This window comes from Nomascus leucogenys, chromosome 17, assembly GCF_006542625.1.
Source record: "Nomascus leucogenys isolate Asia chromosome 17, Asia_NLE_v1, whole genome shotgun sequence".
Taxonomy (NCBI): domain Eukaryota; kingdom Metazoa; phylum Chordata; class Mammalia; order Primates; family Hylobatidae; genus Nomascus; species Nomascus leucogenys.
This window is the reverse complement of record NC_044397.1, coordinates 39,352,136-39,364,503: the sequence shown is the minus strand read 5'-3', so window position 1 is coordinate 39,364,503 and position 12,368 is coordinate 39,352,136. Positions and strand designations below refer to the sequence as shown.

General features: G+C 51.5%; 1 protein-coding gene across 1 annotated transcript in view; it reads left to right on the top strand.

Moving 5' to 3' along the window:
- Positions 1–12,368, top strand: part of LIMK1 (LIM domain kinase 1) — a 39,754-nt gene that overhangs the window by 11,040 nt on the left and 16,346 nt on the right. The window contains exons 3-7 of the mRNA XM_030796675.1: positions 1,810–1,948; positions 2,269–2,378; positions 4,228–4,434; positions 11,826–11,931; positions 12,028–12,194. Of these exons, the coding sequence (XP_030652535.1) occupies positions 1,810–1,948; positions 2,269–2,378; positions 4,228–4,434; positions 11,826–11,931; positions 12,028–12,194 (729 nt within the window). The remainder of the gene's footprint in view (positions 1–1,809; positions 1,949–2,268; positions 2,379–4,227; positions 4,435–11,825; positions 11,932–12,027; positions 12,195–12,368) is intronic.

Sequence of the window (12,368 nt, the reverse complement as noted above, 5' to 3'; positions counted from 1 at the left end):
CCCGCCACCCCTGCCACCATCTCCAGTGGCCCAGCCTCCGCATTCCCCACCCCCATGGAGGAATGCACCAGACCCCCCTTCCTGGATGTGCCCCCCACCCACATGCTTCCAAACCCTGGCATTTTCTGCTCCCCCTTTACTCCCAGCCTTTCCCCCAGGCTCCCAGACAAAGGGGAACTGGCTGGATCCTCTTAAAGGGACAGTGTCCCGCCAGCTTACTGCTGAACTCCCCTCCTCAACCCCAGTTCCCTAGTTACAGTTAATTAGCATTAGCAGACAGCCATGAGTGATACCCATGCAGGCCCCAGGCGGTGGAGAGTTTCCTGGGTAGGAAACAGCCCTTAGGAGTCCCTCATTTCATCCAGGTCCCAGTCTTTCCTACCTGCCTCTCTCCTAGATTGTGGCCCTATAGAGAGCCTGGTTCTTCTGTTCCTGTGTGACCGACCCATAGCACCCAAACAGTGGCAGAGCGGGACAGACCCCCTAGCCTGTTCTCTGTGTGGGTCTGTACCCTGACCCAGACATGCCCACCCACAGCAGGACCCAGGGGGGTATGTGTGTGCGTACAGGTTCACTGGGGCACCCGCATTTTGTTTATTTTTTAGAGAGAGGGTCTTGCTGTGTCACCCAGGGTGGAGTGCAGTGGTGTAATCATAGCACACTGCAGGCTTGAACTCCTGGGCTCAAGTGATCCTCCCTCCCCAGCCTCCCTAGTAGCTGGGAGTACAGGACCACACCACTGTATCTTGGCTAATTTTTTCATAATTTTTTTAAGAGATGGGGTCTTAACTGTGTTACCCAGGCTGGCCTCAAACCTCTGGCCTCAAGTGATCCTCCCACCTTGGCCTCCTGAAGTGCTGAGATTACAGGCATGAGCCACCATGCCCATCTCAGACCCACATTTCTATATTTGTTCATCCTGGCTGGGCAGGGCTGCTGGTCCCTACCCCACCGGGATGCTTGGCTGGGAAAAAGCCGGGAATGTAGGTCTAACCCCTGGCCTGTGTTGTGGCACCTACAGCCTGGCATTCCTCCCCATCTGCCCTTCAAGGCCCCACCAACCAGGCCTCCTTGGTGGCCTCTAGTGAGCAAACGGGCGAACCCTGGTTTTGATGACCCTGCACACCTGGGGATTCTCCTCCATTCTGCTTTTTTTTTTTTTTTTTTTTTGAGACAGAGTCTCACTCTCTTGTCCTGGCTGGAGTGCAGTGGCACAATTTTGGCTCACTGCAACCTCTGCCTCCCAGGTTCAAGCAATTCTTCTGCCTCAGCCTCCCGAGTAGCTGGGATTACAGGTGCCCACCACCATGCCTGGCTAGTTTTTGTATTTTTAGTGGAGACAGGGTTTCGCCATGTTTGCCAGGCTGGTCTCAGACTCCTGACCCCAAGTGATATGCCCACCTCGGCCTCCCAAAGTGCTGGGATTACAGGTGTGAGCCACTGCTTTGGGAGGCCGAGGTGGCCAGATCACAAGGTCAAGAGATCGAGACCATCCTGGCCAAGATGGTGAAACCCCGTCTCTACTAAAAATACAAAAAATTAGCTGAGTGTGGTGGTGCGTGCCTGTAGTCCCAGCTGCTCAGGAGGCTGAGGCAGGAGGATCACTTGAACCCGGGAGGCAGAGGTTGCAGTGAGCTGAGATCGAGCCACTGCACAGCAGCCTGGCGACAGAGCAAGACTCCGTCTCAAAAAACAAACAAAAAGAAAACTTGTTCTAATTCTTACAAAGGTGCCTGTAGCCGAGGCGGGGGCCCAGGTGCAGTGGAGGAGGGCGGGAGTGGACGTCTCAGCCCGGCCCCTCTCCTGCAGGTGTTGTGACTGCAGTGCCTCCCTGTCGCACCAGTACTATGAGAAGGATGGGCAGCTCTTCTGCAAGAAGGACTACTGGGCCCGCTATGGCGAGTCCTGCCATGGCTGCTCGGAGCAAATCACCAAGGGACTGGTTATGGTGAGCGCCCCCTGCCTTGCACACTCACCTGGGGTGGGGGTATCCAAGCAGACCCCATGCTCCAGGTCTCTCTCCCATCATCGTCTCTCCTGGTCTCCTTTTTGCTGGTCTTTGGAGCTGCTTTCTGAGCCTGTCTGTCTGTATCCCTCAGCGCCCCCATCTGTGGAGCCAGCTCTGTCCAGGAGCTCAGCAGCTAGCCAGCTGGGTCCCCCGCAGTTGTTTTTTTTGGTGACGCCCTTTGGAGAAGAGGCCTAGGGGAGGATCTGTGGGGGCTGTTGGGGCTGCTGAGCTGGGCTGTTCCCTCCTCACCCCCGCACCAGGTGGCTGGGGAGCTGAAGTACCACCCCGAGTGTTTCATCTGCCTCACCTGTGGGACCTTTATCGGCGACGGGGACACCTACACACTGGTGGAGCACTCCAAGCTGTACTGGTGAGTGCCTTGGCCCCTCCCTGAGCCTGGGGGGCTCACCTGTGTCACAAATCTGCAAGGATGCTGACTCTCCCACACCCGGGCCTCCTGCCCTTTCCCATGGGGTGAGGTTTGTTGGGGCAAATATTCTTATCTCCTTTCCCATCCTGGCATGGAAACAAGTGAGAAATAACACACAGAAGTCAGTGTGAAAAAGCCTCAGACGGCCAGGCATGCTGGCTCACGCCTGTAATCCTAGCACTCTGGGAATCTGAAGCAGGTGGATTCCTTGAGGCCAGGAGTTCAAGACCAGCCTGGCCAACATGGTGGAACCCCATCTGTATTAAAAATACAAAAATTAACCAGGTGTGGTGGCGGGTGCCTGTAATCCCAGCTACTCAGGAGGCTGAGGCAGGAGACTCGCTTGAACCTGGGAGGTGGAGGTTGCAGTGAGCCGAGATTGCGCCACTGCCCTCCAGCCTGGGCAACAGAGCAAGACTCTGTCTCAAAAAAAAAAAAAAAAGCCTCAGACATCAGCTTTCTTACTGGCCATGACTGCAGCATGGTGCTGGCACAAACCACCAGAGTTGGGGTGGATGCCACAAGTTAAGGACACCATCCCCAGCACAACTGCTCCCTCTTTAGACACCAGCCACAAGTTCAAGGGTCCCCAACCCACTCATACTTCTGACCGACTGGCTACAAATTCAGGGACTCCCAAGACCCTGCCAAGTTTGATCATTTGCTAACGGACTCACAGAACTCAGGAAAGCCTCCATTTAGGATTCCAGTTTTATTATGAAGGACACAGCTCAGGTCCGACCAAATGAAGAAGCATCTCCCCTCCCTCCTCTAGCACATCAGTGTGATCACCAACCAGGAAGCTTCACTGAGCTTCAGCAGCCAGAGTTTTTATTGGGATTTCATTACGTCGTCATGACTGATTGAGTCATTGGCCGTATGATCAAACTTAGTCTCTAGCCCCCATTCTTGGAGGTCAGGCTGGCTGAAAGCTGCAACCCTCTTCAAATCACATGATGTGTCTTTGCAGGGCTGAGTCATCTCATTAGTATCAACTCAGGAATAGTCTAAGGGGCTCATGAATAACAAAGATACCCCATTCCAAGGACTTAAGTCTCCCTCCCAGGAATCAGGACAAAACCCAGACAGATTCTTTCTTATACAACACTGATCAAGCTGGATTAGAGGACAATGTGGCTTGATCCCAGATGGGCTTTTAATGACTTCCTCCTGAACTGGATTTATCCTCAGGCCTTGTCCTGGCCGCCTTACAGGATCACAGCGAGTAGACAGACCCGAATGACTCAGAGGGATGAGGGCTGGCTGGGCACGGACAGTTCCTGCTCCCAGTTCCGTAGGAGGAGTGAAAGAAAAGAAAGCTGGCCAGGTGCAGTGGCTCACCCCTGTAATCCCAGCACTTTGGAAGGCCAAGGCAGGCAGACCACCTGAGGTCTGGAGTTTGAGGCCAGCCTGGCCAACATGGTGAAACCGTCTCTACTAAAAATAAGAAATCAGTCAGGCATAGTGGTGCCTGCCCGTAATCCCAGCTACTCAGGAGGCTGAGGCAGGAGAATCACTTGAACCCAGGAGGCGGAGGTTACAGTGAGCCGAGATTGCACCACTGCACTTTTGGACAATTGCTAGCTTTCCTTTTCTTTGGAGACGGAGTCTCGCTTTGTCACACAGGGTGGGGTGCAGTGTTGTAATCAACAGAGCGAGACTCCATCTCAAAAAAAAAAAAAAAAAAGGAAGCCGGTGGGGAAAGAGCCTGGGGCTGGGGGCTGCAGAGATGCTGAAATTGATGACGCCCTTGACACTCTTTTCTTCCCACCCCTGGTGGCTCTTGCAGCGGGCACTGCTACTACCAGACTGTGGTGACCCCCGTCATCGAGCAGATCCTGCCCGACTCCCCCGGCTCCCACCTGCCCCACACCGTCACCCTAGTGTCCATCCCAGCCTCATCTCATGGCAAGCGTGGACTTTCAGTCTCCATCGACCCTCCGCACGGCCCACCGGGCTGCGGCACCGAGCACTCACACACCGTCCGCGTCCAGGGGTGAGTGGCCGGCCTGTCGAGGCTGCCGTCGGTGTGGCTGTGGCTGTTGATGTGGGTGGCAGAGTCTGGCACTGGGGGCCCTAAAAATGAATGGGCGAGTGTTTGGGTACAGATGGGGCCCAGTTCTGTCAACCTGGTTTACCAGATTTCTGGCCCAGTCATTCCTCTGAATACCATTACAAATGCCAGATACAATAAAAAGACATTTTCAGCCAGGCGTGGTGGCTCACACCTGTAATCTCAGCACTTTGGGAGGCCAAGGTGGGTGGATCACCTAAGGTCGAGAGTTTGAGACCAGCCTGGGCAATGAGGTGAAACCCTGTGTCTACTAAAAATACAAAAGTAGCCGGGCATGGTGGTGTGTGCCTATAGTCCCAGCTGCTTGGGAGGCTGAGGCAGGAGAATCACTTGAACCCAGGAGGTGGAGGTTGCAGTGAGCCCAGGCTGCCATTGCACTCCAGGCTGGGCAGCAAGAGTGTAACTCTGTATCAAAAAAATAAAAATAAAAAAACACACTCAAAAAATAAAAAGACATTTTCTTTAGTCCATGTCTGATCCAACAAGAAAGAGGAGGAACCAAGTCAGGAATGAGTGAAGAGGCCGGGTGCGGTAATTCACACCTGTAATCTTAGCACTTTGGGAGGCCAAAGTGGGAGGATCACTTAAGGCCAGAAGTTTGAGACCAGCTTGGGCAATATAGCGAGACCTGCATCTCTACAAAAAAAAAAAAAAAAAAAAAAAAATTAGCCAGGCATGGTGAAATCACTGAACACATAAAGGCTGGGCATGGTTGCTCACACTTATAATCAAAACACTTTGGGAAGCTGAGATGGGAGGATCACTTGAGGCCAGGAGTTCGAAACCAGCCTGGGCAACATTGTAGTCACGCTACTTGGGAGGCTGAGGCGGAAGGATCTCTTGAGCCCAGGAAGTTGTGGCTACAGTGAACTATAATTGCACCACTGCACTCTAGCCTAGGCAATGGAGCAAAACCCTGTCTCAAAAAAAATGGGGCAGGGCCAATAAAGATTAGATTACTGTGTGACTTTGAGCAGCTCCTTTCTCTCTGGGCTTTGGGGGTCTGTTTGAACAATGAGGAAGTTGGATACATTGGAGCCTTCTAAGATTTCTGTGGAGCCTTTATTGACACCTTGAGAAGTAGCATGCAGTGTTTCCACTTTTGGGCAATTGGTCACTTCCTTTTTTTTTTGAGACAGTCTGACTCTGTCGCCCAGGCTAGGGTGCAGTGGTGTGATACCAGCTCACTGCAACCTCCACCCCCAAGGTTCAAGCAATTCTTGCACCTCAGCCTCCTGAGTAGCTGGGACTACAGGCGACCACACGTGGCTAATTTTTGTATTTTTAGTAAAGACAGGGTTTCACCATGTTGGCCAGGCTCGTTTCAAACTCCTGGGCTCAAGTGATCCTCCCTTCTCGGCCTCCCAAAGTGCTGGGATTACAGGTGTGAGCCACCGTGCCCGGCCCAAGTGCTAGCTTTCTCTCTTTTTTTTTTTTTTTTCAAGACGGAGTCTCGCTCTGTCGCCCAGGCTGGAATGCAGTGGTGTGGTCTCGGCTCACTGCAAGCTCTGCCTCCTGGGTTCACGCCATTCTCCTGCCTCAGCCTCCCGAGTAGCTGGGACTACAGGCGTCCGCCACCATGCCTGGCCAATTTTTTTTTTTATATTTAGTAGAGACAGGGTTTCACCGTGTTAGCCAGGATGGTCTCGATCTCCTGACCTCGTGATCTGCGTGCCTCAGCCTCCCAAAGTGCTGGGATTACAGGCGTGAGCCACCGCGCCTGGCCCTCCCAAGTGCTAGCTTTCATTTGACGCCGTGAATGTTTCTTGTACACCTGGCAGGTGCCTGGCACTGCATAGGCACTGGTGAGATGTGAAGGTGGCCCTGGGGACAGAAAATTATACTGGGCTTGACTGTGGGTCTCCATCCCTTGACATCAGCGAAGCCAGCAGCTGCTTTACATACATGAGTGAGCAGACAGCTGCTGAAAGAGATGAGGAAACTCCCAGACCAGCAGCTCTTACCGGAGGGCCAAGGGAGGTCCCCACAGAGTCAGAGGCTGCAGCTGGTCCCTGAAATCCAGGCAGAATTTTAGAAATGAAGACAGTCAGCTGGGTGCAGTGGCTCATGCCTGTTGTCTCAGCCACTTCGGAGGGCTGAGGTGAGAGGATTGCTTGAGCCCAGGAGGTGGAGGCCGCAGCGAGCTATGATGACACCATTGCACTCCATCTTGGGCGACAGAGCGAGACCCTGTCTCTAAAATAAAAATAAAGAAGATAATTAATGACGTCTCCTCCCTGTCTGCCTCACTGGGTAAGCATTCTGCCCAGCCAACATCTGAAACATCCCAGTAATTTCTGCAAAGAGCCACACCCTTCCCAGAAAGAGCCCAACTTGCCAAAGACTTGTTGTTTTTAACTGGTTTTAGTTGACCGCTTTTCATTTTGTGTATAGCAGCGTTTTAAGGAAGGTCTAATTTATCCAGGCCACCTGCTGCTTTAGCAAACCAAGGGAGAGGATATTAGATTCTAAGGAATTTATATATGTATGTTACATATATATATATATACAATTTTTTTTGAGACAGGGTCTTGCTCTGTCATACAGGCTGGAGTGCAGTGGCACAATCATAGCTCACTGTAGCCTCAAATTCCTGTGCTCAAGCAATCCACTCACCTCGGCCTCCTGAGTAGCTGAGACTACAGGCACACACCACCACACCCAGCTAATTTTTTAATTTTTTTTTGGAGATGGAGTCTCGCTCTGTCACCCAGGCTGGAGTGCAGTGGCGTGATCTCGGCTCACTACAAGCTCCGCCTCCCAGGTTCACGCCATTCTCCTGCCTCAGCCTCTCCGAGTAGCTGGGACTACAGGCGCCTGTCACCACGCCCGGCTAATTTTTTGTATTTTTAGTAAAGACAGGGTTTCACCATGGTCTCGATCTCCTGACCTCGTGATCCGCCCACCTCGGCCTCCCAAAGTGCTGGGATTACAAGCGTGAGGCACCGTGCTTGGCCAATTTTTTAATTTTTTGTAGAGACTGCATCTTGCTGTGTCACCCAGGCTGGTCTCGAACTCCTGGGCTCAAGTGATCCTCCCACATTGCCCTCCCAAAGTGCTAGGATTACAGGCGTGAGCCACCATGCCTGGCTTATTTTTAAGGTTATATGCATGCAAAGCCCGTATCAGTGAAAATATTTTCTTTGTTTTTTTTCAACTTTTCATCTTCATATTTTGCAGATTTATAGAAAATTTGCTAAAATAATAAGTCTGTTGAATATATACACACCCTTCAGCAAGGTTCATCAATTCGTAACTGCCATATTTGGAAGTTATATGTGTGTCTCTCTATATATACAGATACGGACACAGATACATATACATATTTAGTGACTTGTTTATATTTGTACATATATGTACATGTTGTTATTTATTGATCATTTGGGAGTAAGTTGCAGGGATCATTGACTCCCCCACAAATATGCTAGATATTGTCAAAAGAAGGGCCTTCTCTTCTTTTTTTTTTTTTTTTTTTTTTTTTTTTGGAGACAGGGTATCACTGTCAACCAGGCTGGAGTGCGTGATGCAATCACAGCTCACTGCAGCCTCAACCTCCCGGGCTCAAGTGATCCTCCCACCTCTGCCTCCCAAGTAGCTGGGACTACAGGCATGGGCCACCACGCCTGGCTAGGCATTCTCTTATGTAATTATCAATTGTATCTTATAGTTCAGTGATCACATTTTGGAAATTTAACATTGATACCATTATCTAATACACAGACCATATTCAAATTTTGCCAATTGTCTCTATATTGAACTACTGAACTGTCCTTTATAGCAATCTCCCCCTCATCCACAGTCCAGTCCATGATCAGCATTGCATTTAACCGTCATGTCTCATCAGTATCTTTTTTTTTTTTGAGACAGAGTTTTGCTCTTGTTGCCCAGGCTGGAGCGCAATGGCGCAATCTCAGTTTATTGTAACCTCCACCTTCGGGCTTAAGTGATTCTCCTGCCTCAGCCTCCTAAGTAGCTGAGATTACAGGCATGCACCATCATGCATGCCTAATTTTTGTATTTTTATTAGAGACGGGGTTTCACCATGTTGCCCAGGCTGGTCTTGAACTCCTGACCTCAAATGATCCACCCACCTCAGCCTCCCAAAGTGCTAGGAGCCACTGCGCCTGGCCATTTCCTCTTCATGATCTTGACATTTTTGAAGTATACAGGCCAGTCATTAAAGTAAAATATTTTTCCTTTATTTATGTATTTATTTTTAAAGAGAGACAGGGTCTCACTGTGTTACCCAGGCTGGTCTCAGACTCCTAGGCTCAAGTGATCCTCCCGCCTCAGCTTCCCAAAGTGCTGGGATTACAGGCGTGAGCCATCGCACCCGCCCTCGCATTTGGGTTTGACTGATGTTTCCTCTTAGGGAGACAGGCTCTGCGGGTCTGGCCTGATACTGCATAAGTGATCCTCTGTCCTTCCGAGTGGATCTTGCCGGGAGACATATGATGTCAGTGTGCCCTTTGCTGAGGATGTTCACTTTGATTACTTGATTTTTCTCTACTGTAAGGATTTTTTTCCCCTTTGTCATCAATAAACCATTTGTGAGATTTGAGTCTATAAATATCCTGTTCCCAAAAACCCTTCCCCAAATGATTTTAGCATCTATTGATGATTCTTGCCTGTAGCGATTATTACTAGGGTGGCTACCAAATGCTGAATTTCTAACTCTGTTCTTCCTTCTGCATTTGTTACTGTAAGGAAGAGCTTCTCCCCCATACAAGAATAGTCTTTTTGTTTGCTTGGTTGTTTTTTTGAGATAGGGTCTCACTCTGTTGCCCAGGCTGGAGTGCAGTGACACAATCATAGCTCACTGCAGCCTCGACCTCATGGGCTCGAGCGATCCTCCCGCCTCAGCCTCTCGAGTAGCTGGGACTACAGGCAGCACCACCATGCCTGGCTAATTTTTTATTTTTTGTAACGGTGAGGTCTATTTTGCTCAGGCTGGTCTCGAACTCCTGGCCACAAGTGATCCTCCCACCTCAGCCTCCCAAATAGCTGGGATTACAGGAGTGCCACCATGCTCAGCTAATTTTCTTTAAAAAATTTCATAGAGATGGGGTCTTGCTATGCTGCCCAGGCTGGTCTCAAACCCCTAGTCTCAAGCAATCCTCCCACCTTGGCCTCCCAAAGTGCTGGGATTCCAGGCATGAGCCACCACACCTGGCCCTGTTTTTCTTAAAGTTCTCAATCTCCTCTCTGCCTTACCCCCATCCCCTTTTCCATCTCCAGGACCTAAGGCAGAGACAAAGTGAGCATTCCCTAAAAAGCTTTTATGAGGCAAAATGAAAACCAGGTCCCAGGCCGGGCGTGGTGGCTCACGCCTATAATCCCAGCACTTTGGGCAGCCAAGGTGGGCAGATTACCTGAGGTCAGGAGTTCAAGACCAGCCTGACCAACATAGAGAAACTCCGTCTTGGCCGGGCACGGTGGCTCATGCTTGTAATCCCAGCACTTTGGGAGGCCGAGGCGGGTGGATCACGAGGTCAGGAGATCGAGACCACGGTGAAACCCCGTCTCTACTAAAAAATACAAAAAATTAGCCGGGCGTGGTGGCGGGCGCCTGTAGTCCCAGCTACTCGGAGAGGCTGAGGCAGGAGAATGGCGTGAACCCGGGAGGCGGAGCTTGCAGTGAGCCGAGACTGCGCCACTGCACTCCAGCCTGGGCGACAAAGCGAGACTCTGTCTCAAAAAAAAAAAAAAAAAAAAACTCCGTCTCTACTAAAAATACAAAATTAGCCAGGCATGGTGGCACATGCCTGTAATCCCAGCTACTCAGGAGCCCGAGGCAGGAGAATCACTTGAACCTGGGAGGCGGACGTTGCAATGAGCCGAGATCACTCCATTGCACTCCAGCCTGGGCAACAAGAGCAAAACTCTGTCTCAAAAAAAAAAAAAAAAAAAAAAGAAAAGAAAAGAAAACCAGGTCCCTAACACCGAAGAGTTAAAAGAAATAAGTAAATTTGGCAAATTGGTCTTTTTGTGAGTTAGCTTATGGGCAACTGATCGAGGGTCTCTGTCCCGTCTTCACCCTGCAATTGTGGCTCAGGGCAAGCTGCCAGCTCCCTCCTGCCAATGCAGGAGCAATAGAGCTTGGCCTCCTCTTGCAGGGCGAGTTTGGGAGTCAGATAGGAAGCCACTAATCCGGGACCTTTTTGGGACCCAAGCATACCAGGCAGGCCAGGCACAGTGACTCACGTCTGTAATCCTAGCACTTTGTTTTTGTGATGGAGTCTCGCTCTGCCCACCCAGGCTGGAGTGCAGTGGCAGAATCTTGACTCACTGTAACCTCCACCTCCCAGGTTCAAGCAATTCCTGCCTCAGCCTCCCAAGTAGCTGGGACTACAGGCGTCCACTGCCACGGCCGGCTAATTTTTTTTTTTTTTTTTTTTTTTTTTTTTTGAGACAGAGTCTGCCTCTGTCCCCCAGGCTGGAGTGCAGTGGCACCATCTCGGCTCACTGCAAGCTCCGCCTCCTGGGTTCACGCCATTCTCCTGGCTCAGCCTCCCAAGTAGCTGGGACTACAGGCACCCGCCACCACGCCCTGCTAATTTTTTTGTATTTTTAGTAGAGACGGGGTTTCACTATGTTGGCCAGGCTGGTCTCAAACTCCTGACTTCAAGTAATCCATCCACCTTGGCCTCCCAAACTGTTGGGATTACAGGCGTGAGCCACTGTGCCCGGCCAGTCCTAGCACTTTGGGAGGCCAAGGCGGGCGGATTGCGTGAGCTCAGGAGTTCGAGACCAGCCTGGGAAATGTGGTGAAACCCCATCTCTACTAAAAATACAAAAAAAATTAGCTGGTATGGTGGTGTGCACCTGTAATCCCAGCTACTCAGGAGGCTGAGGTGCGAAAATCGCTTGAACTCGGGAGGTGGAGGCTGCAGTGAGCTGAGATTGTGCCACTGCACTCTAGCCTGGGTAACAGAGTGAGATTCTGTCTCTAAAAAAAAAAAATAAAAATCGAGACCAAGCATACCTGGGAGTTGGAAGGATAGATAGATCTGTTCCCCCAGGGTGGAGACAATGGTCCATTGAATGGGAACAGCTGAGCATCTCGTGTGGGTGGCCAGTGCCTACAAGCACGCCACCTTTCTCCAGCTCACACCTGTGGCAGACATCAGTAATTGATTACAGAATTCCTCCCCTGCAACCAGAACTCGGTGTTCTGGCCATCTGCTACTTCCCAGTCACACGAAGTAGAATCCTCCGCCTGCTCACCCTGGATCTGGTCCCATTCGCCTTGGTTTCCTGTTGGGGCTCTGAGGGACAGGTGGGCACTGGCCTGACCCCTGCCTTACCCACAGAGTGGATCCGGGCTGCATGAGCCCAGATGTGAAGAATTCCATCCACGTCGGAGACCGGATCTTGGAAATCAATGGCACGCCCATCCGAAATGTGCCCCTGGATGAGGTACGGTCCTGAGTCTGGGGGGCAGGATGGGAGGTAGTGCCTTCATGCCTAGCCCCCTCCCCACTCCACCCCCGTTCACATGCCTGCTGTCCCCAGATTGACCTGCTGATTCAGGAAACCAGCCGCCTGCTCCAGCTGACCCTCGAGCACGACCCTCACGATACACTGGGCCATGGGCCGGGGCCTGAGACCAGCCCCCTGAGCTCTCCAGCTTATACTCCCAGTGGGGAGGCGGGCGGCTCTGCCCGGCAGAAACCTGTCTTGTAAGTCAGCCTGCTCCTCGGTTCAGCTGGGTGCTTTCACTCCTGATGGGGCTCAGGGGCTGTGGGACCTAGGTCGGGGAGCCAGCCCTGCACAAATGCAGCCCAGGCTTGAGCCAGGGAGGTGGAGGCTGCCGTGAGCTGTCATCACACCACTGCTCTCCAGCCTGGGTGACA